This window comes from Equus quagga, chromosome 11 (assembly GCF_021613505.1).
Source record: "Equus quagga isolate Etosha38 chromosome 11, UCLA_HA_Equagga_1.0, whole genome shotgun sequence".
Classification (NCBI taxonomy): domain Eukaryota; kingdom Metazoa; phylum Chordata; class Mammalia; order Perissodactyla; family Equidae; genus Equus; species Equus quagga.
The window spans coordinates 71,491,890-71,519,775 of NC_060277.1; the positions used below are offsets into that span (position 1 = coordinate 71,491,890).

General features: G+C 38.9%; 1 protein-coding gene across 2 annotated transcripts in view; it reads left to right on the top strand.

The window, feature by feature from the left end:
• Positions 1 to 27,886, top strand: part of SMYD4 (SET and MYND domain containing 4) — a 41,125-nt gene that overhangs the window by 11,061 nt on the left and 2,178 nt on the right. For both annotated transcript variants that reach the window (XM_046674233.1, XM_046674235.1), the window contains exons 3-8: positions 8,866 to 9,010; positions 12,899 to 12,988; positions 14,266 to 15,430; positions 24,434 to 24,616; positions 25,053 to 25,216; positions 26,929 to 27,061. In XM_046674233.1, the coding sequence (XP_046530189.1) occupies positions 8,866 to 9,010; positions 12,899 to 12,988; positions 14,266 to 15,430; positions 24,434 to 24,616; positions 25,053 to 25,216; positions 26,929 to 27,061 (1,880 nt within the window). The remainder of the gene's footprint in view (positions 1 to 8,865; positions 9,011 to 12,898; positions 12,989 to 14,265; positions 15,431 to 24,433; positions 24,617 to 25,052; positions 25,217 to 26,928; positions 27,062 to 27,886) is intronic.

Here is a 27,886-nt window from a genome sequence, read left to right on the forward strand (position 1 = left end):
CTCTATTAGATCATATTATGTGCTTTGTTCTGTGAGATTTTTTCCAACATCACACCTTAATCTTTTTAGCATCCACATGATATTGCTACTATAATATGCTACAGTTTAGTTATTCTTTTCCTTGCTGATGGCAATTAAGTTATTTCCAGGTTGCTCTTGTTGTTTTACTGTCACAAACAATGCTGCAGTGAACAACTTTATGTATGTTTTTGTACATATATTCAGAACTTAAGATAGTGTCTTAGAAGAGGTATTGTACCAACAGTTATGGATGTTTGAAATTTGAGAAATACTTCCAGGGGCCAAGCCTGGTGGCTGAGTGGTTAAGTTCATGCGCTCTGCTTCAGCGGCCCAGGGTTTCACCAGTTCGGATCCTGGGCACAGACCTCAGGCCGTGCTGAGGCGGCGTCCCACATGCCACAACTAGAAGGACCCACGACTGAAATATACAATTATGTACTGGGGGGCTTCGGGGAGAAGAAGGGAAAAAAAGTTTAAGAAAAATAAAAAATAAATTCTAAAAAGAAAAAGAAATACTTCCAAATTGTCTTCCAAAAAGCTTTACCAGTTTACCATGAACAGTGTATGAAAATCAGTTTCCTATATCCTCAGCAACGTTAGAAAGCAAACAGTCTTTAATTCTGCCAACCTTAAGGACAAACACCATTTCTGACGTTACAGCCCATTTCTATTTCTTCTGTAAATTGTTCCTTTATATCCTTTACCCATTTTTCTAGTAGGCTGTCTGTCTTTCTCTTAGTAATTTATAGGAGAGCTTCATAAATCTGTCTATATAATTCTTGCCTATATATGTTACTAATTTTCCTCCTAGTCTATTATTTATCTTTTTTACTTTACTTATGATGTCTTGCATTGTATATAAATTGTGTGTATGTGTTTTAACTTTTGTGCAGCCCTGTCTGTCATTTTCTATTATGGCTTCTGGGTTATGTGTCTTACTTAGGACAGTCTACTCCACCCCAAGATTATAAAAGTATTCTTTATTTTCTTCTTTGTAGTTTTGTGTTTTAGTTTTAGCTCTCTAATCCAGTTGGAATTTATTTTTGTGTATGATGTAAGGGAGTATTCTAAGTTTTTTTCCAGATAATTTTTCTGCAGCATTTATTGAATAATCCATCCTTTCCCAACTGCTTCAAAATGCCACACTTATTAAAAATTAAATTCCCACTTATCTATAAATTTGTTTCTATGCCAAAACCAAAGGGTTTTAATTACTGTGACTTTATAGTAACATATTAGAATTCTTTCCATTTCAAGTGACAGAAACCCAGCTCAAATTAGGAAATTCGTGGGCTATGAAACCAGGACATCTAAAGGTAGATCAATTTTCAAGCAAGTGGTTGTATTCAGGGTTGTATCTAGGGGCTCAGATGATGGCATCAGACCTTACAGCTCTTCATCATCACACTCTCGCCACTTGCAGGGCACTATGACCATTGGTAGCCTTGGGCACACTCTGGTAGCTTAATAACCACAAGAACAGAGGCCATCTTGCCTGAGAGTCTTGGCAGAAAAGGTCTGGGTTGGACTCTGATCCTCCCAACTTTGCATGCACATCCCTTCAACCAAAGGTGTGGAGCTCCTCTCATTGGCCAGGCCTATATCACATGCCCAACCCTGCTGCGAAATTGGGGTCAACCCTACCTTAACCACAAGGATAGCTCCCCACTGAGATTTTATAGTGAAAAGGAGCAGTAGAAAGCAGAGAAGTCTAGTACCAATGTGGCTTTGCTGTCTGTTTAAGCCAGGTTCCCACACACGTAGACAGTCTTTCTTCTTTTTCAAGAATATCTTGGCTATTTGTATACATTTCTCTCACGTGAACTTTAGAATTGGCTGTGAAGTTCCATAAAGAATGTTGCTGAGTTATTGATTGGGATTGTGTTGGATTTATAGATACATTTGGGGAGACTTGACATCTTTACAGTATTACATTTCCTCATCCAAGTAAAGGGTATGTCTTGCCATTTGTTTAGGGCTGCTTTTATGTCCTTAAGTAAAGTTTAGCATTTTCTTTATATAGGTTTTGTACATTTCCTCTTAGATTTATTCTTACTTATTGTAAGGTTTTTGTTGTTATTGTAAATAAGACTCCCCCTACCCCCATTGCATTCTCAAGCTGATGATTGATGGTATAAATAACAGCTAGGAATTTTTTTATCATCTTATAATTGGCCACCTAACTGTATTTTCACGGTATTTCACCATTTTTATGCTAATCCACTTAGAATTTTTAGGTAGATAGTTGCATCTGAAAATAGTATTTCTCCTTTCCAATATGTGTATCTCTTATTTTACTTTTTAATTATCATAGTATTATTTAGCTCTCCAGTGCAATGTTGAATAGTAACAGCCATTTAGGACATTCGCCATAGGTTTTTAGTACATAACCCTTTTTCAGTTTAAGGGAGTTGCCCTATATTCTATCATAAATAGGTGTTGAATCTTATCAATACTTTTTTGATATATTTTGGAAGGAATTATCATATTCTTTTTCTCCTTTAATCTGTTAACGTAGAATTTACACCAGTAGATTTACTGAAGTTGAGCTATTTTAGAGATAAACTCTGTTTGGTTATCATTTGTCATTCTTTTAACACATGGCTAGATTCAATGTAACATTATTTTTAGGATTTTTATATCTATGTTCATAACTGACATTAGCTACGTGTTCTTTTTTTTTTTTTCTTGAGGAAGATTAGCCCTGAGCCAACATCTGCTGCCAATCCTCCTCTTTTTGCAGAGGAAGACTGGCCCTAAGCCAACATCCTTGCCCATCTTTCTCTACTTTATATGTGGGACGCCTGCCACAGCATGGCTTGCCAAGCGGTGCCATGTCCGCACCTGGGATCTGAACTGGCGAACTGAGGCTGCTGATATGGAACGTGCAAATTTAACTGCTGCGCCACTGGGCCGGCCCTACATGTTCTTTTTTGTACTCTATTTGTCAACTCTTGAATCAGGCTTATGGTAGCCTAATAGCATGAATTAGCATCTTTTTCTATGCTCTGAAATAGTTTATATAATGTAGGGATTATTTGATTCTTAAAAGCCAGTAGAAAAATCGGGGCCGTCCCAGTGGTGTAGTGGTTAAGTTCACACACTCTGCTTCAGTGGCTCAGGGTTCACCATTTCAGATCCTGGACGTGGAGCTACACGCCGCTCATCAAGCCATGCTATAGCAGCATCCCACATACAAAATAGAGGAAGATTGTCACAGATGTTAGCTCAGCAGCAATCTTCCTCAAGCAAAAAGAGGAAGATTTGCAACAGATGTTAGCTCAGGACCAATCTTCCTCACCAAAAAAACTTTTTTAAAAAGCTGGTAGAAAAATCCTGTAAAATATGTAGACCTGGTGCCTTATTAAGTAGAAATATTTTCCTTTTTTAGTTTAACTTTTTATCAGAATAATATGCGTATAGTGTAAGAAGTCAAATCATACTTCAAAGTTTATAAAGAAAAACAGCAACTCTCTGTCTCATTCTTCCCCTTTCCTATTCTCCAGAGACTGCTACTTTAAGTTATTTTAACTGTTGCTTTTGGAATTTAATTTCATATTACTAAACAGTATGCTAATACTGCTGTTTCTTGAATTTTTAGTTTTAGTTGTCAAATTTAGCTCTCTTACCCCCAACTCACTGTGTATAATTTGTTTTCCTTCATTGTCTCATTATAACTATATTATAATTTATAATATACTATAGCCAATAGAATATGATGTTGGTTAAACCAATATTCAATACATACATCATTATTTCTATGTAAATATTACTCATATGAATCATGAAGTATACTTTGAATTACATTTCCTTTCTTGAACAACTCTTGTTTTCCCTGGAGTTAATAATGGCCTCCATTTTTATTTTATTTTATTTTTCTGAGGAAGATTCACCCTGAGCTAACGTCTGTTGTCAGCTTCCTCTTTGTGCTTGAGGAAGATTCACCCTGAGCTAACATCTGTGCCAGTCTTCCTCTGTTTTCTGTGTGGGTCACTACCACAGCATGGCTGCTGACAAGTGGTGTAGGTCCACACCTGGGAACCAAGCCCAGGCCGCTGAAGCAGAGCATGCTGGACTTAACCACTGGCCACAGGGCCAGCCCCTGGCCTCCATTTTTCATTGTTTGTACCTCTTACTACTTCATCCCCAAACTTCTCTACCTAAGAATGTTAGCTCTGAAGAGCTGTTTGTAAGACTATTCAATCATAATCTAAAGTGACCGAAAAAGATTTAAACTTCTAATCTCTGTATGCGTGCCCATTAAATAAAAGTATGAATTGAGCCTTTAATGCTTAAAGCTAGGCATACACTTTTCTTTCTTGCCGTTTACAGTCTTTGAGGAATGTTTTCCCAAATTAGATGCCTTTCATCCATATTGAAGACCTTTTGAGACAGATGACGCCCCAGATGATAATCTGCAGTGTCCTAGGGAACCCTTAACAGACTCGTTATCCACACCCACTGCCTGCCTGTTCATTTCGATTTTGTACTGAGTCGACTGGAATGCCTTATTGTGCCAGAATGCAAGGAAGTGCTCAAAGACTAATGCATTTATGTAAAAAAGAACATAGGCGTCAGTCTGAAGAGGTTCCCATTGGCCAAATTTAGGACAATTTGAGCATCAAAAAGTACAATAATTGTAATGGTTTATAACAATGAATTTTTTTAAGGCCATGATAAATAAATATCAGATAAATATCTAAATAAGTAAAAGAAGGGAAGGGGGAAACATTTGTCTTTACAGAAGAATGCCAATTAATAAGTTTAGAGATTATGCTAGAATTAGAAAATCACCAATTTGTAACCTCCTGTGTAATAACTGTTTCTGGCAATGATCATCAATGGATGCTCAAACCATTAGAAGAAAGATTGTTGGGAAGCAGGTTATTCACATAGTCTCAAAGTATGGCCCCATAGATTACTTATTAAGTACAAGGGGAAAGGTATTTTTATATTGGAGAACTCCAGCAGTCACCGCTTTAACCAAGTGACCAAACTTAGCATCCCCAGTAGTGGGGGCTACTTGACATTATGTCTCTCCTCATGTGAAACAAGAAGTGTATAGATTTAACTATGTACTAATATTGACAAAAACTATTTGATCTGAATCTAATCATGAAGAAACAAGGAGACAAAACCAGAATGTGAAACATTTTCCTGGTCTTGAGTCTTCACAAAAAATTAGTCATGAAAGACAAAAAAATTATGGGACTGTGTCAAAAGAGACTAAAGAGAAATAACAGCTAAATGCAGGACATTAGAACCTTGATCCTGAGTCAGGTTGGGGTAAGAAAAAGATATAAAAGACATTTAAGGACTAATTGAGAAAATTCAAAAGACACTTGGATTAGCGTTAATTTTTTTAGGTGTGATAATGATATTGTGATATCAAGTTGTACGAGAATGTCCTTGTCTTAGCAGAGGCCTGCTGAAATATTTAGAGGTGAACTTCCATGATGACTGCACTTACTTTCAAATGGTTCAGGAAAAAATGTGTACGTGAATGTGTGTGAGTTACTAAGCTGCTGTTTCTCAGCTCCAGTCTCCTGCAGTCTGTGCTGGGGCTGGGACTTTCTGCTTTGCCAACTGACTCCGTGAGAGGCTTTACCTCTCTAGGGCTCTGGAGAGAGAAGGCCAGGCTGGAAGAAAGAACTTGGTTCTTTCTGTCTGCTTGCTAATTAGAATCCACATCCAAAGTATGAAGTTGGACCTTTCCCTTATACCATATAGAAAAACTAACTCAAAATGGCTCAAAGACCTAAACTCAAGAACTAAAATTGCAAAACTCTTAGAAGAAAACATAAGGCAAAAGCTTATGACATTGGATTTGGCAGTGATTTCTTGGATACGACACCAAAGGCACAGAGAACAAAAGAAAAATAGATAAATTGGACTTTATGAAAATTAAAACATTTTGTGTATCAAACAACATTATCAACAGAGTAAAAAGGCAACCGACAGAATGGAAGAAAATATTTGCAAATCATATATCTGATAAAGGATTAATATCCAGGCTATATAGAGAACTCCTAAGACTCAACAATAAAAAAACAAACAATTCAATTAGAAAATGGGCAAAGGACTTGAACAGACATTTCTCCAAAGAAAATATACAAATGGCCAATAAGCACATGAAAAGATGCTCTTAACATCACTAATCATTAGGGAAATGCAAATTAGAACCACAGTAAGATACCAATAAGATACAATAAGATACAATATCACATTCATTGGGATAGCTATTATCAAAAAAACAGAAAATAACAAGTATTGGTGAGGACGTGGAGAAATTGGAGCCCTTGTGCACTGTTGGTGAGAATATGAAATGGTACAGCCACTATGGAAAACAGTACAGTAGTTCCTCAAAAAATTAAAAATAGAATTACTGTATGATCCAGCAATCCCACTTCTGCGTTTATATCCAAAAGAATTGAAAATGAGACTGGAACAGATCATTGCAAAACAATATTCATAACAGTATTATTCACAATAGCCAAAAAGTGGAAACAATCCATATGTCCATTGACAGATGAATGGATAAACAAAATGTGGTATATATATAAATGGAATATTATTCAGCTATAAAAAGGAATGAAATTCCAGTACATGCTACAACATGGATGAACCTTGGAAACATTATGCTGAGTGAAGTAAGCCAGTCATAAAAGGACAAATATAATTCACTTATATGAAGTACCTAGAATAGACAAATTCTTGGAAACAGAAAGTAGAATAGAGGTTACCAGGGGCTGTGGAGAGGGAGGAATGAAGAGTTATCATTTAAGGAGCATGAAGTTCTAGTGTGGGATGGTGAAAAAGTTCTGGAAATGGATAGTGATTGCACAATATTGTGAGTGTACTTAATTCCACTGAACTGTATACTTAAAAATGGTTAAAGTGATAAATTTTGTATATTTTACCACAATAAAAAAATTAACTAGAAAAATTGTTCCATCTCACATCCTCGAGTTTTTTATCATAACATTCCAGAAGAAAATCTGAAATATTGAAAAAAAGTTAGACTGTCTATTTGCTTTTCAAAACTTTAAATTAAGTACTTAAACTTAGTACCCAAAGAAAAGAATGAATTAATTGCAGCTTAGTTCTTAATTACACTGAAGAACAATGATAAAACATTGAGTTTATCATAATTTTGGATTAAGATTAAAAAATATCCATTGTTAGGCAAGAAGAGTTTTGCTGTTACTACTGTTCACCACAACCTTTATGTTTAAATAGGATTATCAGGTTTAACCTAATTTAAAACAACACTATAACAAATGGAACAAAGAACAGGGTCTGTGGTGTACCAGATATGCATGGGGAATTGTCCTTATATTTTTTTGGACTGGAATAAATTTAGAAGAGGCAAGCATACCTTTTGATTTTTTTTTTTTTTTTTTGAGGAAGATTAGCCCAGAGCTAACTACTGCCAGTCCTCCTCTTTTTTGCTGAGGAAGCCTGGCCCTGAGCTAACATCGTGCCCATCTTCCTCTACTTTATACATGGGACGCCTACCACAGCATGGCGTGCCAAGCGGTTCCATATCGGCACCCGGGATCCGAACCGGCGAACCCCGGGCCGACGAGAAGCGGAACGTGCGAACTTAACTGCTGTGCCACCGGGCCGGCGCCTACCTTTTGAATTAAATAAAATCTTTCCTAGTTTTCCTCTTTGTGTTGTTTATTTTGAGATTTTTTTCTATATTGTATTTAAATACTAATAAAATTATATTTGATATTAACTTATACATAGCAAGGATAAATAATATTTTGTGGAAGGTCAATATATGCATACACAGATGCATTTTACTGAATCACAATGTAAAAGTACTTTTTATTGTGGGTCTTTGTAAACAACAATTTGAAAAACACTTTGCTAAACATTCTGCAATTTTGATTTGATTTCCTCTTTTATCCGAGAGTTGCTTAAGAGAGTTTTCAGTTTCTATGTTGTTCATATTTTGCTTCATTGTACTGTGGTCAAAATGTATAGTCTAGGTTATTCGATACTATTTCTTATTGGAAACAGGGTGCTTCTCTATTGGCAGGGTGTCTGTATGTTTGTGTGTTTCTGTATTAGATCGACTGTACTAGTTTTATTATAGAGAGCATTTGTATACAGTCATGCACTGCATACCTGACAACATTTCAGTCAACAATGGACCACGTGTATGACGGTGGTCCCATGGTACCATGTAGCCTAGGTGTGCAGAAGACTAGACCATCTCGGTTTGTGTAAGTACACTCCAGGATATTTGCACGACAAAATCACCTAGTAATGCATTTCTCAGAATGTATCCCTGTCATTAAGCGACATATGACCATGCTTACTTTTTTAAACTTTTCAGGTTGAAATAATTTCAGACTTACTTGCAAAAAATAGTACAAAGAATTCCTGTGTAGTACCCAAATATTAGCATTTTACTACATCATTTACTTTCCCATTCTCTCTTTCTCTGTTTCTCTCACTCTCTGTTCCTCTCTTTCTCTCCTCCTCTCTCTCTCTCTCTTCGGTGGAGAATATGCCGTGGTGCAAAGACTCCATGTATTATGTCCGACTCTACACCCAAGCTTCTATATGATGAATTATCCAAGGAATGGTTCATTGGCCAGTAATTATGAGATAAAGAATAAAAAATTAGCACTCTAAATATAAATTCGAGTCGCTATGTCTCTAAGACCACCAGATTTCCCCCACCCCCAGTCACGTTACATGATACATACAACCTCATGTGTCCAGTGTTTTGCGGACACTCACTCCTGTTTCAGGTGCGATGGTTAGGAGCTGTCCCTGAAATAACAAGTTCATGCTTTTTGTTTGTTTCTTTCTTTCTTCACGAAGACCTGAGGATGAGATGTTCTTAAAAAGGCTTTCTAGAGGTTACCTTGTGGGAAAAGACCCCAACGCTCCCCTTTTCTACAGAGAAGAAGGAAACAAAAAATTTCAGGAGAAGGACTATACGGGAGCCGCGGTGCTGTACTCCAAGGTGAGACATTCCCAGCCCGGCAGGATGGACTCTCCACCATTTAACAGTGCGCGTTTCTTCAAAAGGTAGAGCCATGCTGCTGAATCATATAGCCGGTGGCAGCTTTGTCTGTAGTTTGTAGATTGGATTTGAAAAAGAAAACTGGCAGAGTTCTGCTGTTGGTTATATTCTGTAACAAAGGGTACCTTGTATTAGATGTCCTGCATTCCATCGGGAAACTTCTATTCCCATATTCCTTCAGACATCTTGTAAAATAAGCTTATTGGACCCCTTGCCCTGCCTTGCCCATTTCTGTCAGCTGTCAGTGAATTGTATGTATTTTTGGTCTGAATGACTAAATGAGGTCTTAGTGCGGTGGTCCCAATTTAGAGAACAGCTAGATTTTCAGTTAGCCATAGCGTTAGCTTACAAGCAGTCTGACTTAGATTAAGATAGAAAAGAAAATAAACTCAATTGTCACAGTCCGGCTGAACTCTATTTTGAAGATTGTCAACAAATATTTAAATATGCTAACAATCAATAAGCTAGATGGAAGGAGGAATTGAGGGTTTTAACAATCTATTGCTCTTACTGTCCTTATTCCATAGTAGGAACTGGAACAAGATCCCTGAGAGACTTCCTTTTTTTTTTTCTTTTTCCCTTGGTGAGGAAGATCGGCCCTGAGCTAACATCTGTGCCAGTCTTCCTCTACTTTATGTGGGATGCCACCACAGCATGGCTTGATGAGTGGTGCTAGGTCAGCACCCGGGATCCAAACCTGTGAACCCTGGGCCACTGAAGTGGAATGCAGGAACTTAACCACTATGCCACTGGGCCTCTGAGAGGCTTCCTTCCACAACTTTTTAGAGATAAATATGGGCTTAAAGCAAGAATGTATCGATCCCTTGCACCAGGTCTATGATCTTGTATATTAAAAGAATGAGTGTAAATTTGAAGGGTATACCTCTACTCTGAATCTTTAACAGGCCTATGCTTAAAGTTTGGAATTAGCTTTCCAAAACCTATCAGACCTAAACAACAGCTTTTATAATTGATGAAAACTCTGTTTTGTAGTGTTATGACAAAGTTTTTAGCTGAATAATGTAAGCATTAGTGATTGCTGAAGAATTAAAATCCATTAGATGTAATGATCCGTTGAAAAATGGCTTACTAGTTCTTTTTCAGAGCTAATCTCTTCAACTTTATGCATGGGTGTCATAAATGTGATCACAAAGGAGGTTGTTCGATGAAAACAAGTAAAATAAAAAGTGAAATCAGGGGCCGGCCTGGTGGCCTAGCAGTGAAGTTTGCACACTCCGCCCTAGCAGCCTGGGGTTCTCAAATTTGGATCCTGGGCACCGACCTATACACTGCTTATCAAGCCATGCTGTGGCAGGCATCCCACTATACAGTAGAGGAAGATGGGTACAGATGTTAGCTCAGGGCTAATCCTCCTCAAAAAAAGAAAAAGTGGAATTTACAAAAAGTGAAATCAGACAAAAAATTAAGATTTGCTCTAGGAGGGAGATGAGACTTCCTGTTTCATGCAGCTCGTATTTTGGTGATTATGGTACTTTGCAATTTTCTATAAAGCTGCTATTTTCTTTTTTTAAAAAATAACATTAGTTATTTTTGTCTGATTGTAAATGTAATATATGTTTACTTGGAAAATATAAAGAAGCATAAAGAGTAAAAGAAATCTCATAACCAATGATAGGCACTGGTAACATTTTTGCTCATATCTATCCAGCTACTTTTTCTTCTGAAAATGTGTTTTTCTTTTACGAAATTGGGATAATGCTATACTTACTGTTTTGCAACCTGCTTTTTTCCCTCGACAATTTATTGTAACCATTTCTTCGTGTTATTAAATTTTCCACTAGAACATGATTTTTCATGGCTGGCGTAGTGTTCCATTACAGAGAACTATACTTGATTTAACACCTCCGGATTTGGCAGATTGCTTGCTATCATAAAGCTACAAGGAGCATCTTTCTATGTAAATATTTATGCACATCTGATTATTTCCTTAGCATAAATTCCTAGAATGGCAATTTCTGGGTCAATTGAATGTATTTTTTTTAATGCCTTGGGGAGATGATGCTGAATTGTTGTCCAGGAAAGAACTAGTTAACATCCTTCTAGCAGAATGTGGGAATGTTCATTTCCCTATATCCTAAGTGCTACTAGTTATTATGGTTTTAATATTATTTTAGCTATTTATTTTTGAATAGGAAATGTGTTTACATAGTTAGAATTCAAAAGTATATAGTATAGTCTACTTCCTCTGTCTCCTAGCCCCTCGTTCCCCACCTGCTGGCGCTGCTGAATGTATCTTCCCAGAGGTACTTCGGCACATATGAACAAATACAAATAATCTCCCACTCCTGCACACACATACATTCTTTTTATATAAATAACACTTTATACATAATGTTCAGCAGTATACTCTTATCAAAACTCAATAATATCTTAAGATCATTCTTATATCAGTACATAAAGAGCTTCCTCACTCTTTTTTTATGGCTACATGGTATTCCATTATATGCATATAATAGTAATTTATTTAATTAGTGTCCTATAGATCATATTTAAGTTGTTTCCTATCTTTTCCTATTTCAAACAATTCTGTGATGAAAACCTTTGCATATATGTTATTTTGCACATATCTGTAGGATAAGTGGTTATATCTGTAGGATAAATTCCTATAGGAAGAATTGCTGGGGCAATGGAGATATACATATATATATATAAAGATACAGATATTGCTAAATTGCCCTCCATAATCATGAGACCAATTTATACTCCCGCTGGCAACATATGAAAATGCCCATTAGCCCACTCTTTTGCCATCTCAGTGTGCTGTCACTTTCATTTTTCTTTGCCAATCTGATAGGTAAAAAAATGGCATCTCAGTAGAGTTTTAATTTGCATTTTACTGATTATGAATGAGGTTGAGCATTTTTTCATATGTTTAAGAGCTATTTATATTTCCCATTAGAACTGTATGTATCGTTTGCTTATTTTCTTATTGAATTATTGGTTGTCATCTTATTGATCTGTAGGCACTGTTCATAAAATAAAGAAATGAGCCCTTTGCCTGTAATATGAGTTGCTAATATTTTTTCCAGTTCAGTGTTTGTCTTTTAATATTACTTTTATTGGTTTTTGCTGTAAAGAATTTTTTTATTTTTATGTGGTCAAATTTATTCACCTTTTATGACTTCTGGCTTTTGTGTCATAATTAGAAAGGCATTCCTAACTCCAGCCTCACTTTAGACTGTTCCTATAGTTTCTTCTAGTGTTCTTATAATTTCATTTTTTACATTAAGATTTTGATCCATTTGGAATTTATCCTAATGAAAGGTTTATCATATATAGAGAGCCAACTTTATTTTTCCTTAGTGGCCACCTACTTGTCTCAATACTTGTACTGAATAATTCTCATCTTTTCTCCAGTGATTTGAGGTGCCACCTTTATGATTATTATTAATCCTTGCCAATTTGGTGGTAGAAAATGTAGCCCTTTTCTGCTTTCCTTTTTGTACATTTGGCTATCTATGTATGAATGAGCCATTTATTTCCCGTATGTCCTTAGTGTTCTTTTGTGAATTCTTATATGCAGGATCATGCTCCTATTTTCTTTTTTACCTTCAGTATTGTTTGTGGCTGAAGCTGTGTCTGATGCTGCTTTCTTCAAAGTGCTTTGAATATTTATTTCCTCACTTGATCTTCACAGCTTTGCTCTAAGATAGTTGAAAATGAAGCTGAAGCAGATGAAGCACAAAGAGATCCAGTAACTTTCCCAATTTCATACAGTCTTTAGTAGTAGGGTGCCTATTAGCTAAAAAAAATACTTTAAAGATGCTCGTTGTCATTTATACTTTTAACCGGTTCCTTGTTCTGCAGGGAGTATCACATTCAAGGCCTAACACTGAGGTCACTTCACTGTGTTACGCCAATCGCTCTGCAGCCCTCTTCCACCTGGGCCAGTACGAAGTGAGTATCAGGATGCCTGGTGTGATGGGGGATGATCTGTGGGGTTCACAGGAGGACTAGACATTCATCTCTGCTTCTACCTTAGAACACTAAAATCGGGCCATGCTGCAGCTGGTTGAATTGGAAGCAAATTGATATCCTCCCAAACTTGTTCTTTCTTCTGATTCATTTCATTTATTGCAGGTGATTATGTGGGGTCATGTTGGTTGACAAGAAAGAGTCATGGCACATTCCACAGGGCCATGGACTATATATCCAATGGGTCAGTGGTTCTCAGTGTCGAGGTCAGCTGAGATATGATATAATAACACTTCAAGTTCCAAGTGTCTGCAAACTATTTACTTGTTTGAGTTTTTTTAATAAGTAGAGCACGTTCAAGATTATCTCTGCAACAATACAGCTCACCCTCAATATGCATTTTGAGTGGGAAAGTGAAAGTGGCACTGAAATGCCTCAGTACACCTATGGGGCGGGGGGTAGATGAGTGGCTTTCTTCTCATCCCCTAATTGAGGTCTAAGGACAAGCTCTAAAATGCCATTTTAGTACATCCATTTCGCAATTGCACAGAAATTTAAATTATACCCTAGAGTTAACTATTTGAATAGCCACAAGTTCACGCTTATTGCCCTTTGGACCAAAAGAGAAGAGCAAGAATCTAACTCTAGGCCCTAAGCAAGAAGGTCCTGGACAGCCGAAGACAACGACTGGAAGAACTTGTGAACATGTAACCCTTTGTAACTTCCCTGTATTGGTTGTTTCTGTTTCCCTGCTTCTAATAATAGTGCCCATATAGTGAGCACACACTGTGTTCCAGGCTCTCTTTTCAGCACTTTAGATGTATTACCTTATTTTCATCTTTATTTCAACCATGTGAAGTATTATCCCTGTTTTTCAGATGAGGAAACTAAGACACTGAGAAACTGTCACTTGCACAAGGTCATACAGCTCATAAGAGGCACAGTCAATATCGGAATGCACGTCTCTTTGGCTTCAAAGACTGCCCTCTTAATCACCAAACTATATTTCTTCTATCTGTAAGACTTTTTTCCTTAAAACCAGAAGTATTTAATAAGGTAGTTAAACATATCTTCAGCATGTATTTCTAATCACTCAGTTAAAAGATCACATGGTAGAATATGATTTAAAGAAAAAACATGATTGTAGTGGCTCCATTTTTAATAATCCCTACCTTTCCTGTAGATTTTTGTTAAGACTTTCAGTAGACATTGAAGAGTAGAGACCAAGGGTCATTTCGGGATTTCCTTTCTGTTTTCAGACCTGTCTTGAAGACATCGTCAGAGCACAGATGCATGGGTACCCAGAAAGACTGCAGCCCAAGATGATGTTACGTAAAGCAGAGTGTCTGGTGCTCCTGGGGAGGCTGCAGGAAGCAAGCCAGACCATCAGTGATCTTGAAAGTAGCTTTGCTGCCAAACCAACCCTAGCAGCTTCCCAGTTTCAGATTCTGCAGAGAACCCTCTGTCGTCTGAAAATGAAGATCCAAAAAAAGGAGAATCTCACAGAAACCGTCTCAGCAGCCCTAACCAAAGCCTTTGAGGATATGGACCTAAGGGAGGAGAACAAACAAATTTCCGGTGCGTCAGCATCTGTCAGCTTATGCACGGACCCTTTTAAAGGCCGCTATCTGATTGCCACAAAAGATATCCTCCCAGGAGAGCTCTTGGTGAAGGAGGATGCTTTCGTGAGCATCCTTAACCCGGCAGAAGTGCTACCACTACATCTTGGCCTAGAGAGCAAGTGGGACACCAGAGTTACCAATGGGGACCTCTACTGTCACCGATGTTTGAAGCGCTCTTTGGCCCCAGTTCCCTGTGATGGATGCAGCTATGCCAAGTATTGCAGCCAAGAGTGCATGCAGCAGGCCTGGGATCTCTACCACAACATAGAGTGCTCTCTGGGGGCGCTGCTTCTCACACTGGGTGTCTTCTGCCACGTTGCCCTGAGATCAACTCTTTTAGCTAGATTTGAGGATGCTGGCGAAGTCATAAGGAAGCTTTGTGGTGACATTAGTAACAAGGACACCCGTTTACCTGAAAGCAAGAATCTGGTGCAAACCCTCAGTTATGACCTGGGAGGGGAGAGTGAGAAAAATGGCAAAACAGTTGAGACCCCAATTCCTGGGTGTGATATTAATGGAAAGTATGAAAATAATTATTATGCTGTCTGCAACCTTTTGCCCCATACTGAAAACCATAGCGCAGAGCACAAATTCCTCTGTGCTCTGAGTATTTCTGCACTGTGCAGGCAGCTCGAAGCAGCCAGTCCACAGGCCCTCATGACAGGTCTGACATCCTCTAAGCTGAAAGCAGCAATGGCTCCTGTGTTGTGTCCAGAGTCGAGTATTTGGGGTGTGGCCATGCTGAGACACATGTTACAACTGCAATGTAATGCGCAGGCGATAACTGCCATACAGCAAACAGGTAAGAGGGAAACTTGTTTTCCTGCCTTACGATATTGTTCTTGATATATAGCTAATGTTTGGGAAGAAAGAACTGTAAAGGAAAACAGTAACATTCGAACAGATCACTGGGCTAATGGGAAAACAGCTGTCTTGAATTGTCATGATTATGCCATTGAGAAGCTGTGTGACCTTAACGAATTATTTGATCCCAATCTGCCTCAGTTTTCTCATCTGTGAAATGGGTAGTTTAATCCCACCTAACTTTACAGAGTTGTGAAGATGATGTGTTTGTGAAAATACTTTAAAGTTAAAAACTATCAATTTTTGTTGTGAAGGAAAATTGAAATAATAGTAAAACAAAACTGCAGAAAGAACAGGGTCTGTAGTTAAGGTAAAAGAATCTTAACTCACTCATGTGACTCAGCGACTCTGTCTCTACTCTTGCCAATTGACAAATTTTTCCCATTATTCTGTTTTGAATTTCCAAGAGAGGAATCTGGCCCAGCACGGCTTTTCATATAATACTACCATAAACTGTTGGCTGGCCTGTGTTTGGGCCAACCTCTGGTCAGGTGGCCAGATAATCTAGGGACCATCTCTTGACACAGACCAAACTTGCCCTGCTTTCTTAAACCATATCCTCTAGATAAGCCTATTCCAGGGACATGGGGAGGTTGGATGTGCCCAGCATCGTGTGTGACATCTCCAGTATGACTGTACTGACCACAGATACTATTATTAGAAAAGAAATGGTTTCCAGTATTTCTATTGTATTATCTCTGTTTTAGCAGATAATGTCTTTTGTCTCAATCAGTTCATTATACTTTTCTTTCTTTTTTTTTCTTTTGAGGAAGATTAGCCCTGAGCTAACATCTGCCTCCAATCCTCCTCTTTTTGCTGAGGAAGATTGGCCCTGAGCTAACATCCATGCCCGTCTTCCTCTACTTTGAATGTGGGATGCCTACAACAGCATGGCTTGATAAGTGATGCGTAGGTCCACACCTGGGATCTGAACCAGTGAACTCCAGGCTGCTAAAGCAGAGCACGTGAATTTAACTGCTATACCACCAGGCCAGCCATTTATTTATTTATCTTTTTGTTTATTTTTTCTGAGAAAGATTCGTGCTGAGCTAACGTCTGTTGCCAGTCGTCCTCTCTCTCTTTTTTTTCTTCTCCCTTCCCAAAGCCCCAGTACATAGTTGTATATTCTAGTTGTAAGTCCTTCTAGTTCTTCTCTGTGAGCCACCACCACAGCATGGCTTCTGACAGACAAGTGGTGTGGTTCCACGCCCAGAAACCGAACCCAGGCCACTGAAGCAGAGCACGCTGAACTTTAAGCACTAGGCCATCAGGGCTGGCTCTCATTATACGTTTCTCGGTTTTCTAATTAACTCTGTTGAGGAGAAGAATTAGGTATTAACTAAACCTAGGATTTATAGACAGATTAATATTAAATGTGGCTTAACTAAATTATGTGTGCTTAGCTCTTCCGCTCTTCTCACATTAGGTATTCTAGAATTTTGTCAACTTTTTGTTTGTACATTTTTATCTTTAGTTTTAATTCAGCTGCCAAGATATATGGTGTGTAGTTATTTCACTAGAGGTATCTTTGGGCAAGAGTCTCTGCCCCATCCCGAAACACATGGAACATCCAGAAATAGCACTGGCTTCATCCCGTGGTACTACAGAATCACATTGCAGCTAGGCTCCATTTTCTTCTCCGCCTTCTTTTGCTTCTTTGAGCCATTGCTACCTCTAAAATACATCTGTTGAGTGTTTTTCCAGAATTATGTTTTCCCTTAGATACATTCACTGACATTTTAAAAAATATTGTTTTCATTTTGTTTTATTTTTATGAGGATAGAAAATAGTATATGGGGGCTTCCAGATTATAATGAGGGAAAGTTAGCAAGTCTTGATTCTATTTTGTCTTGCCTCTAAAATACTTTATAGAACATATGAAAAAAATACAAACGTCAGTAGCTCTGAAAACTATGGAAACTACTGTCTGGATAAGCAGTAGCAGTGACCACAAACTCGTGCTGAATCCCTGAGGCAGAATGGCAGAGCCATGTGCACAAAAGCGGGTGTTTTCTCTCCACTTTCCTCCATTGGCCTACCCTTCCGTCAAAGAACCTTAGCCTAAATGTTTTTGCTCCATGTGCATGACATTTCATTACAGTCAATTTTTGATTTGCACAGTGAGTTTTGGGTAAAATTTTTCACAAGTTGTTAAGAGTGAATTTTTGCATAGTAACAGCATGTATAGTCAAGAAGACCTGTATTTACTGTGGCTAATAAGGGCTGGAGAAAGAGACACGCAGCATAATACTGGCTACCTGGGGGGATGGAAAGAGGATTGGAGTCTCTGGCTTCATCTGTAAGGTTCTAATATTCTATGCATAATTTATTCTTCGTTATATGATGTTTTAAAAATATACAAATGGGAAAAAAACACTAGAAGCAAAAAAAATCTTAGTGATTAATTCTGAAAGTGGAACTATGATTACTATTTTCTTCTTAGAACTTTTCTGTATTTTTTTAGATTAAAAACACTTATTCACACGTTGGTAATATTATTCTAGTAAATTTAAAATGAGTTCATACCTTTCCCATCATTCTGGGGAAAAGATATTTAAAAAAGAAAAAAACAGTTCACAGAGCAAAAGGGAGGAAGATGATGAAAATGAGTCTATAATAATAAATACAAATGGGCTAAACTCTATTAAACAAATCTTTCAGAATGGGCCCGAAAAATAAAAATCCAACTGTATTCTGTTTACAAAAGTGGTACCTATCATAAAACAACACAAAGTGTTTGGAGAGGACCTGTCAGGAATCACAAGCAAATCAAGGTATTAATGTTCATATGAAACAGTGAACTCAAGGTAAGAGGTCTAGAAAAACAAAGAAGACATTTTATTTTTATAGAGGAGACTCTCCACTCTGAGATAGACCATTAGCCTTAGCTCTCATAAACATAGAGCCTGGGTCTATAAAACAGAAACAGCTAAGTATACAAGAAGAAACTGGCAAAAACTCCATAGTTGTCAGAAACTTTAGTATACCAATCTGACTTAGACTAATATATTAAATATAAGGATGTAGAAGCCAAGATAACGTAATAACCTAGGGGATTCAGCAGCTACATCTAGCAGAGCTTGTGTCCTAGAGACCAGGGTTCAACAAACGTTTTCTGTAAAGGGCCAGATAGTAAATATTTTGGGCCTTGCAGGCCGTATTGTCTGTTTTGCAACTGCTCAACTGCCATTGTAGCGTGTATACCTTTCATGTCGTATGAAAGCAGCCGTAGACAATATACAAACAAATGAGCATGGCTGGTTCCAGTAAAACTTTATTATGGATACTGAAAACTGAACTTATTATAATTTTTCACATCGTGAGGATTATTCTTTTCATTTTATTTCAACTGCTTAAAAATGTAAAAACCGTGCTTAGACCACATCTGTACAGAAACAGGTCGCAGGTGGGAGTTGGTCCACGGGCTGCAGTTTACAGACTCCTGAAGCAGAGAACTGGCAAATCTAATTAAGAAATCTGTTTAGGAAAAAACTCCACAAAATTAAGAACAATGAAGGGGATATAATTGCTTAAGTTTTTCCCAGAAGGAGGAAAACACTTCAAAAATCCAGCAACTGTGGAAGAAATTGGAAAAGTTATCAAAATATTTCCATAAAAACTAGCCAGACCCACCCTTTTCCATGTGAGTTCTCTAAAACTTAGGAACATATTTAGCCATGTTTTTAAAAAATAAGGAAAAAATATCTTTCAAGGAGCATTGTTTTTATACAGTAAAAATTGTTCCAAGGCCAGCCCAGTGGCATAGTGGTTAAGTTCACATGCTCTGCTTCCGTGGCCCAGGGTTCACGGGTTTGGATCCCAGACACTTACCTATGCACACTTATCAAGGCATGCTGTGGCAGATGTCCCACATATAAAATGGAGGAAGACGGGCACAGATGTTAGCTCAGGGCTAATCATCCTCACCAAAAAAAAGAAAAAAAATTGTTCCAGGGCATGGGAGAACCTGGAACCCTTTACCACTCATTTTGCAAAGCCAAGAATAGAAATTATAGAGCAACCTCACTTGTGATATAGTTATAGAAACCCTGAATAAATCACTGCCATATCACAACCAGCAGTTATTAAAGGAATAATAACATACGACCAAGTAGGGTTCCCTCCAGAAATGTAAGATTATTTTAAGTTGTGGGGATATAAAAGAAGACTTGGATAAATGCAGAGATATGCCATATTCTTAGTTGTAAAGAATGGAAACTGTAAAAATGGCAGTTTTGGGGTGGTCTGGTGGCACAGTGGCTAAGTGTGCACGTTCCACTTCGGAGGCCCAGTGTTCACTGATTTGGATCCCGGGTATGGACATGGCATTGCTCGTCAAGCCATGCTGTGGTAGGCGTCCCACATATAAAGTAGAGGGAGATGGGCACGGATGTTAGCTCAGGGCCAGTCTTCCTCAGCAAAAAGAGGAGGATTGGCAGCAGATGTTAGCTCAGGGCTAATCTTCCTCAAAAAAAAAGGCAGTTTCCCCATATTAATCTAATCAGTCTAATGCGGTTTCAAACAAAATCACAATTGGATTTTTCTTGGAATTTGATAATGGTTCTGAAATTCATCTTGAATAAGTGGATGAGAATAGCCATTTGTTTTAAAGAATACTAAAGGGGCTTGGTACTGTCAGATCTCTTATCAGCATTAAGCTACAATAATTAAAAGCATTGTGGTACTCATATGATAGCCTCTCAAAAGTAATAGATTCTTTCTTCAAATCATTAAAAAGTTAAATATTAAAAAATTAAACCATAAAATATCTAGAAAAAGATAAGTGAACATTTATGTAGTCTTATGGCAAGAGAATCTTTCTAAAAGTAGGTAGTACCAAATTTAGGTAATTAAAAGATAGTTAGATTTAACCTATATATCAAGTATCAAAAACACTATAACCAGAAAAGAAGACAGGAATGTAGGTGAAAGAAGTGCTTGAAGGAGTGAGAACATTGGACCAAGAGGCAGCAGAGCTGAGTTCCCGTTCCACTCTCCCTCAGCATGAACTTGGTCAGGTCACCTAACCTCTGTGGGACCAGTATTCCCATATGGATCATGAGAGGATGGGACGAACCTCTAGACCACAACAATTTCTCCCATCCCTCTGTGTTTGCCCCTTTGCGACTTGACATTGCTTTTTCTCCCATGAAGAGTGGCAGTCTCTTTGCCCTCCCCTTGAATCTGGGCCAGCCCTGTAACTTACTCTGACCAATGGAATGCAGGAGAAGTAATATTATGTGACTTTTGAGTCTAAGCCTTAAGAGATCTTACAGCTTCCGTCATCATGTCACCTTCTTAAAATGATGCTGTGGCCTTGTGAACAAGCCTGGGCTAGCCTCCTTGAGGATAAAAGATCACGTGCCAGATGAATGCAATCACATGAGTAATCCCAGGCAAGACTAGCAGAAAAAAGTCAGCTGGGCGCGGACAAAATTGCTGGCACGCAACATTTTAAGCAAATAAAATAGTTGTTTTAGCACTCCCCACCCCCAAAACCCCATAAACAAAAATTAAAATGTGAATGAGAAAATAAGAGAACATTTCTAGCAACTATACAACTCTTAAAATCAACTTTAAAAAATATGCTTAGTGATGAAAATGTTCTAAAACTGGATTATGATAATGGTAACACAATTTATGTAAATTTCCTTAAAAAATCATTGAATTAGTACATTCAAAATAGGCAAATTTCACTGTAGATAAATTATATCTCAATAAAGCTGTTAAAAATGTACCTAAGCCAGCACTTTATTAAAGTTGTATATAAAGAGGGTCATGTCTAACCGCTCTCTAGGAATTAAAACAAGATACCATTTTTTACCTATCAGATTGGCAGAGTTGCTTTCTTGATTTTTTTTAATTATAACCTACATTTTAGGTTAGGGTGTAAAGAAATGGCCATGATATATTAAGTGAAAGAAGTAACTTACAAATCACTGTGCACCATGTTTCCAATTATGTTAAAAATTCCATACGTGAAGCTAGAAAGCTGCAAGAAAATGCCCCGAAATCTTAGACCTGGCGGATAGGATTATAGATGACTGTTATTTTTCTCTATAACTTTCAGTGTTTAAATTTTTTCTGACTACCGTCTATTCCTTTTGTAGTTTTAGGTTTTTTTTAGTAATAAATATAATTCAAATGATATGAACATTTTTTTAATATGAACATTTTTAAGGCACTTGATACATATTACAAAATTGCCCTCCAGGAAAGTTGTACCAGTTACACGCCCACCGGCAATGTTCACTTTCATTTTTGAATTCTATCTAATTTTGTTTTAGTCTGCTCATATTTCCAATCTGGCTATATCCCTTTTTATTATTTCTTTGGGGTTCCAACACCTCCCAATTTAGTGTTCTCATTGAATTTCATTAGCAGCTGTTTCATTAGTAGCACAGAAGAAGGATTAAAGTGTTAACTAGGATAGACTTTGACAAAAACCTATAAAAATGTATGTTACTATCTTTGCATAAATCCTATTTAATCAAAGTTCCTCAGAAACCTCTCTTTGGTGCTCATCTTAAGGGACAGAACTGGCCACCGATGATATTCTAGACCTTGGGGTGTGTGGTTCCGTCTCAGTGGGAATGGCACATTTGAGATAGATCTGGACTCATGTCATAATGAGGTTTGATGAGGTTCCACGCAGGTTTAGATCCATTCCTTGCCCTTTGCTCTCACTCTTCAACAACCAAGGACTCCACCTTCAGTTTGGGCCTTCGATCACTTGATATAGACACACATTTCTTGTGTTGTGAAATATCTACCAGAATAGATATTTTCTGGAAGAATTGTAAATGCGTCTTTTTTTCGGTACTTGAATCCCATTTTAAATGCACTAAGGATATGACCAAGGTACATTTTTGGTAAAATAAATTATCACTCCCTATTTTTTTCTTTAGCTTTATGTACAAAATGTCACATATTAAATTTGGTTGATTAGGTACATACGTATTCTTACTTTCTATTATCTCTACTAATAGATGACTAATGCAAGCTATTGAATAACTTTTTTAAATCAAGACTTAATTTTTTAGAAGTAATTAGAGAGAGACTCAACTCTGACATAAATACCCCACTCAGTTCCTGGGTCTACTTCTGTTAGAGGCTAATCTATAAATAATTCACGAAGCTGATATTACTCACGGTATTGTGATCATTTTTTCTGGGAAAATTCTAGCAACTGTTCTAATAGAGATTGCCAGTTATCAGCAGTTGGGAATGCAAGTCGACTTTTAATTATGCAGAGTCTGATTATTCGAACTACAAACTGTTCATGCGCTGTACTGCTGCTTCCTGCTGCCTCCCTACCTTTTAGCATTTTCACTGCTCATTAGTGCGTATGCCAGAAGGTAGGCCTTAGACAAGGGGGGAGAAAGGAGGGGAAACTGAAATCAGATAAACACTAAGGAGAAGCTCTGATGAAAGATTTCAATACAATTTGTAGAATTGTTGACTAAAATTGAGTCATTTGGATTCCCTGTGAATTTTGTTTACTTCTTCTGTTTTTGTCCTCCATAGCAACAGATAATAGAATTGTCTGCAGAGAGACAACATTATTCCTATATTTAATGTTTTCCTTTCTAGAACATTTTCACATGATGGTTTGTATTTTCTTTATTCATTACGCTTGTACCTAGACTACATTATCCCTTTGGTGATTGGTATATTGAGATTCCTGGCATCTTATACAGTAATGCCACAGTTATCTGAGGCTTTTTCAGTTTTCCAGAAAACTGGAAGTTTCCATTTCAGTACTAGTGTCTTTCATATTTTAACTGGTTTTGTTGGAAATATGATTTCCTCATGCTTAAATCAACACTACCGAACACAATCTAAGCATTTCTGGACACCTAAGGTTCTCTCTATTGTGCGTACTCCTGAGTATGGCTGTCACAAAAACCCATGCCGGCATGCTGTCGGTTTAGGAAGCTCTGATTAAGAATGCTACAGTTGTAGTGCAACTTGAGTGGTGCTAGCGTTTTTCTTTGCCTTAAGGCTGTTATTCTTGTATAAGTTTTATGACTCCTTCTCCAGTCTATCACCTGTCTCTTTTGCAATTTTCAGAAAACTTGCCTCTTATTAGTTCTCTGTTTCTGGACTGTTGTGGGCTCAGAAACTGAAGAACCAGCCAGTTAAAACTATGGCTAAGATAAGAGCAAGAAGGCCTTCACGAGAATACGGAGAACTCTCATATGAATATAAGTGCCTGAGCTTGGTACAGAAATCGCCTCACTGCTTAGAGGCCTTTTTCTTTCTTCCTTCCTTCCTTCCTTCCTTCCTCATTTTCAATGATGTAGTTGAATTGCTGGTTAATTGTGTTTGGGACATGAGACTGTCTCGAATAGAGCTAGTCCAGAGAGTTTTTTTCAATGAGAACTGCTGCTGCTGATTTCCCATAAAGTTGCGACAAAGGGCAGAATGAACAGGTGAGCATAAGGAATATTGATTTTTAAAAATATAAGCCTGTTTAGTTTGGGATAGGAATTAGGTTACTTGTTCTATTAACCAACCAAAGACCAGTCAAACAGAAGCACTTGGGCTGTAAAAACGTCTTTGGGAAATAACCTCAACAGGTAGTCTGGTTTCTATGTCCTCGTGAACATTATGCAACTGTCTATCTAGAAAGCTCCCTATTGATAATTCCTTTTTTATTATTTTTTATAAATTCTAATCTTTGGTTTTTTTTGGTATTGAGACACGGTGGTTAGGTTCCAGGATTCCGGTGGACTTTCTTTGTGCTCATTCGCTTTGCTTCCTGGGGACCAGAGTTTGCTGTGAGTCATGTTCCATCTGATTTATGTTGGATCCGGCTGTGGAGCTATGACTCAGATGGGCTGCAGGCCCAATCGCCCAGCTCATCTTCTGAGGGACGGATGGTGAGGCCTGGACTAATGTCCTGACACAGTTTTCCTTTTTCCTCTTGCATTTTCAGGATCTAAAGAGAACATCATTACCAACAGCAGGCAGGTACGCCTTGCCACAGGCATCTTCCCTGTTGTCAGCCTCCTGAACCATTCCTGCAGCCCCAACACCAGCATGTCCTTCGTTAGCACTGTCGCCACCGTTCGGGCATCACAGCACATTGGAAAAGGGCAAGAGATTCTCCACTGCTATGGTGAGCCATCCGTCCTCACTGCTGTCCACTCTTCTCCAGCAAAAAAGGACAGGGTGAGTTAGAATGAACAGACCACTGGGCAGGTGCCTTCACCTGTCCAAGGTTTGTTTCCTGGGAGAAGCAGTGCCTACTGAGGCAATTAAAAAAAAAGTCTCCATACTAGACCTTATTGTGTCTAAACTATCATGTATCTTACTGCTTAGTCTCCATAAACTTCCTGTTCTGAAAATGGGCTAGGGGCAACTTTTCAGCTTCTTTTTCTTCCTGTCCCCACAACTTGGAAGCTTATTTCTGTATCTAGTTCCACAAATGTTTGAGTAAAGGATACCTGTCACATGATAAGTAATTGACCAGCCCCTCTGCTAAGCTGAAGTTCTTTAAGTAGTGCTTGACTCCTTCTTGCTTTAAATATTGGCCAAGTGTGGTCTCTCTGCAGGGCCTCACGAGAGCAGGATGGGTGTTGCTGAGAGGCAGCAGAAGCTGAGGTCTCAGTATTTCTTTGACTGCACCTGCCCAGCTTGTCAACATGGGAAACACAGAACCACGGCAGAGCCCAGGTGGGAGGCATTCTGCTGTCGCAGTTGCAGAGCGCTCATACAGGTGAATCTCTTCTCCGCTTCTCCTGGAGGTCAGTTATCCAGCCCAAAAGCCACAGAGGAAGGGAAGAGGAAACCTTCAGGGCTTATAGATGCTGAGAGCAGTGCTCTCTCTTTCCTTCCAGCCCATCTTCCCCACACGTTGATTCCGCCTCTGCAGGAACCGCAGGGCAAGGTTGGATTTAGAAATCTTTCTCTTGCAAAGTAACAGAAAATCCAACCTAAACTGATTTAAGGGGAGAAAAAAAGAGTGAGAATTTATTTTCTCCAATAAATCACTTAAAGGTCCCAGGATGGGAGTACCTCAGACACAACTTGATCCAGGGGCTCAGATAATGTCACCAAGATCCAATTTTTCTGTCTACCTCCCTCAGCTCCATTTTCTCTGTTAGCCCCATCCTCAGACAGACTTCCCTCTTGTGGGGGCAAGATGGCTGCCAGCAGCTCCAGCCTTGTAGCCTCCTGGTCCAGGAGGATAAACTGTGTGCTTCTCTAACAGAAAAATTGGGCAAAAATTTTGTTGCATTTCATTGACCTGATACCTGTAGCTGGATTAGAGTCACATAGTTTTCCTCCAGTCATTTGAACCAGAGGAATGGACCAGATCTGAGCCACCAGCCCACTCCCTCAGCATCCAGGCACTGACTATGGTAGGGTGGGAGAGGATCCTTGGAAGAAATCAGGTTGCTATTGCCTAATGGATACTGGCATCTGAAAAAACAGCAAATGCCCACCTCAGAGATTTTCTCCTCTGCCAGAGGATATGGTAGTCTTAGGGGAACCATAAATGGAATGTAGGGCTGGTTGTGTTGGAAAGCTGAAGTTATAAATCCTAGGTCATATGTGGGGAGGCCTCACCTAGCATCTTTTCCTATTGGTTTTTTATGGCTTTTTCATAACCATTAGAAATGTGTCTGTCATCCAAAGTCCTGGCCTCAAAGAGAGATAAGAGAGGGGTTATAGAGGTAGAGAGAAATTGTGGACTATATCAGTTTAATGTTGGGTGCAAAAATTAAATTCCAGGGGCCGCCCCGTGGCCAAGTGGTTAAGTTTGTGTGCTCCACTTTGGCGGCCCAGAGTTTCGCCGGTTCAGATTCTGAGCGCCAACATGGCAGTGCTCATCAGGCCATGCTGAGGTGGCATCCCACATGCCACATCCAGAAGGATCTACAACTAGAATATACAACTATGCACTGGGGAACTTTGGGGAGAAGAAGAAGAAGAAAAAAAGATTGGCAACAAATGTTAGCTTAGGGCCAATTAAAAAAAAAAAAAATCCCAGGGTGGGATCAGCTACTGCTTTCCTTAGATTTGCTGCTGTCAAACCGGATCTGTGGGGCTGGCCCCGTGGCCGAGTGAGTGGTTAAGTCCACGCACTCCACTGCAGGCGGCCCAGTGTTTCGTTGGTTCTAATCCTGGGCGCAGACATGACACTGTTCATCAAACCATGCTGAGGCAGCGTCCCACATGCCACAACTAGAAGGACCCACAACGAAGAATATACAACTATGTACTGGGGGGCTTTGAGGAGAAAAAAGGAAAAAAATAAAATCTTTTTAAAAAAAAAAAGCCAGATCCGTCAGGCTTTGGTCCTGGTGCATTACTGGAGGGTCTGACCCATAGGGTCAGAAGCTATGGCGTGATTTATAATGTAAGCACATGCAGTGTTGCTAACCGACTCTGGTACAAGAATAAAGACAAAACTGACTTCCACAGGGCGATGAGGTGCTGAGCTGTGGCAACGCGTCATGTACAGAATCAGTCAGCAGGGATCACCTAGTTTCTCGGTTACAAGACCTTCAACAGCAGGTTGGGATAGCCCGGAAGCTTCTCAGAAATGGTAAACTAGGTGAGACTGGCTCCCTGCTTTGGTCCTCCAGCTCCTTCTCCTTTATTCGTTCTGAGATCATCTTGGATTCAAGGATACTCAGTGATGATTGAAGACTTGAATTTAATTATCCCTGTGCCAGCCACAAGATGGCTATGTAGGCCAATGAGACCAAACCCTTACCAACTCAGTTTGATGTCCTTGAAAACGGGCCAGATGATTGAAGCTGTTGTTCTCTTGTGCATCAGATAGCTGGGTTAAAGTGCCCCGTGACGACTAAAGGGCTGTCTCTGCCATCCATGATCTTTGTGCATATCCAGAAGTTCAGTGTCATTTATTTTAGTTTCAGAATCTAATGACCTGATTTCCTAGAGAGGTTGTTCTGCCCTCATCAGAGCCCCATCTCTCTTCTAGAGAGCGGTGGAACAGGTGCCCAGTAGATATAAGTATCCTGCTTTTTCCAGAGAAGGAGTTGTGCAACTCATCATTCCCCTTGAAAACTGCCTGAGAGCTTGACATTGTGGGAAGTTATTTACCCTACTTCATGAAAGCTGACCTTTAGCTTAGATTTCTGAGTTGAGAAATCATGACCGTAAGTGAAATGTAGTCATTCCACTTCAAACTGAAGTTGGGAACCCTGAGTAAATGTGGGGAGGCATCACCTAGCACCTTTTTCTATTGAAAGAAAAACATAAGAGGGGCTGGCCCCGTGGCCGAGTGGTTAAGTTCGCGCGCTCCGCTGCAGGCGGCCCAGTGTTTCGTCGGTTCGAATCCTGGGCGCGGACATGGCACTGCTCGTCAGACCACGCTGAGGCAGCGTCCCACATGCCACAACTAGAGGAACCC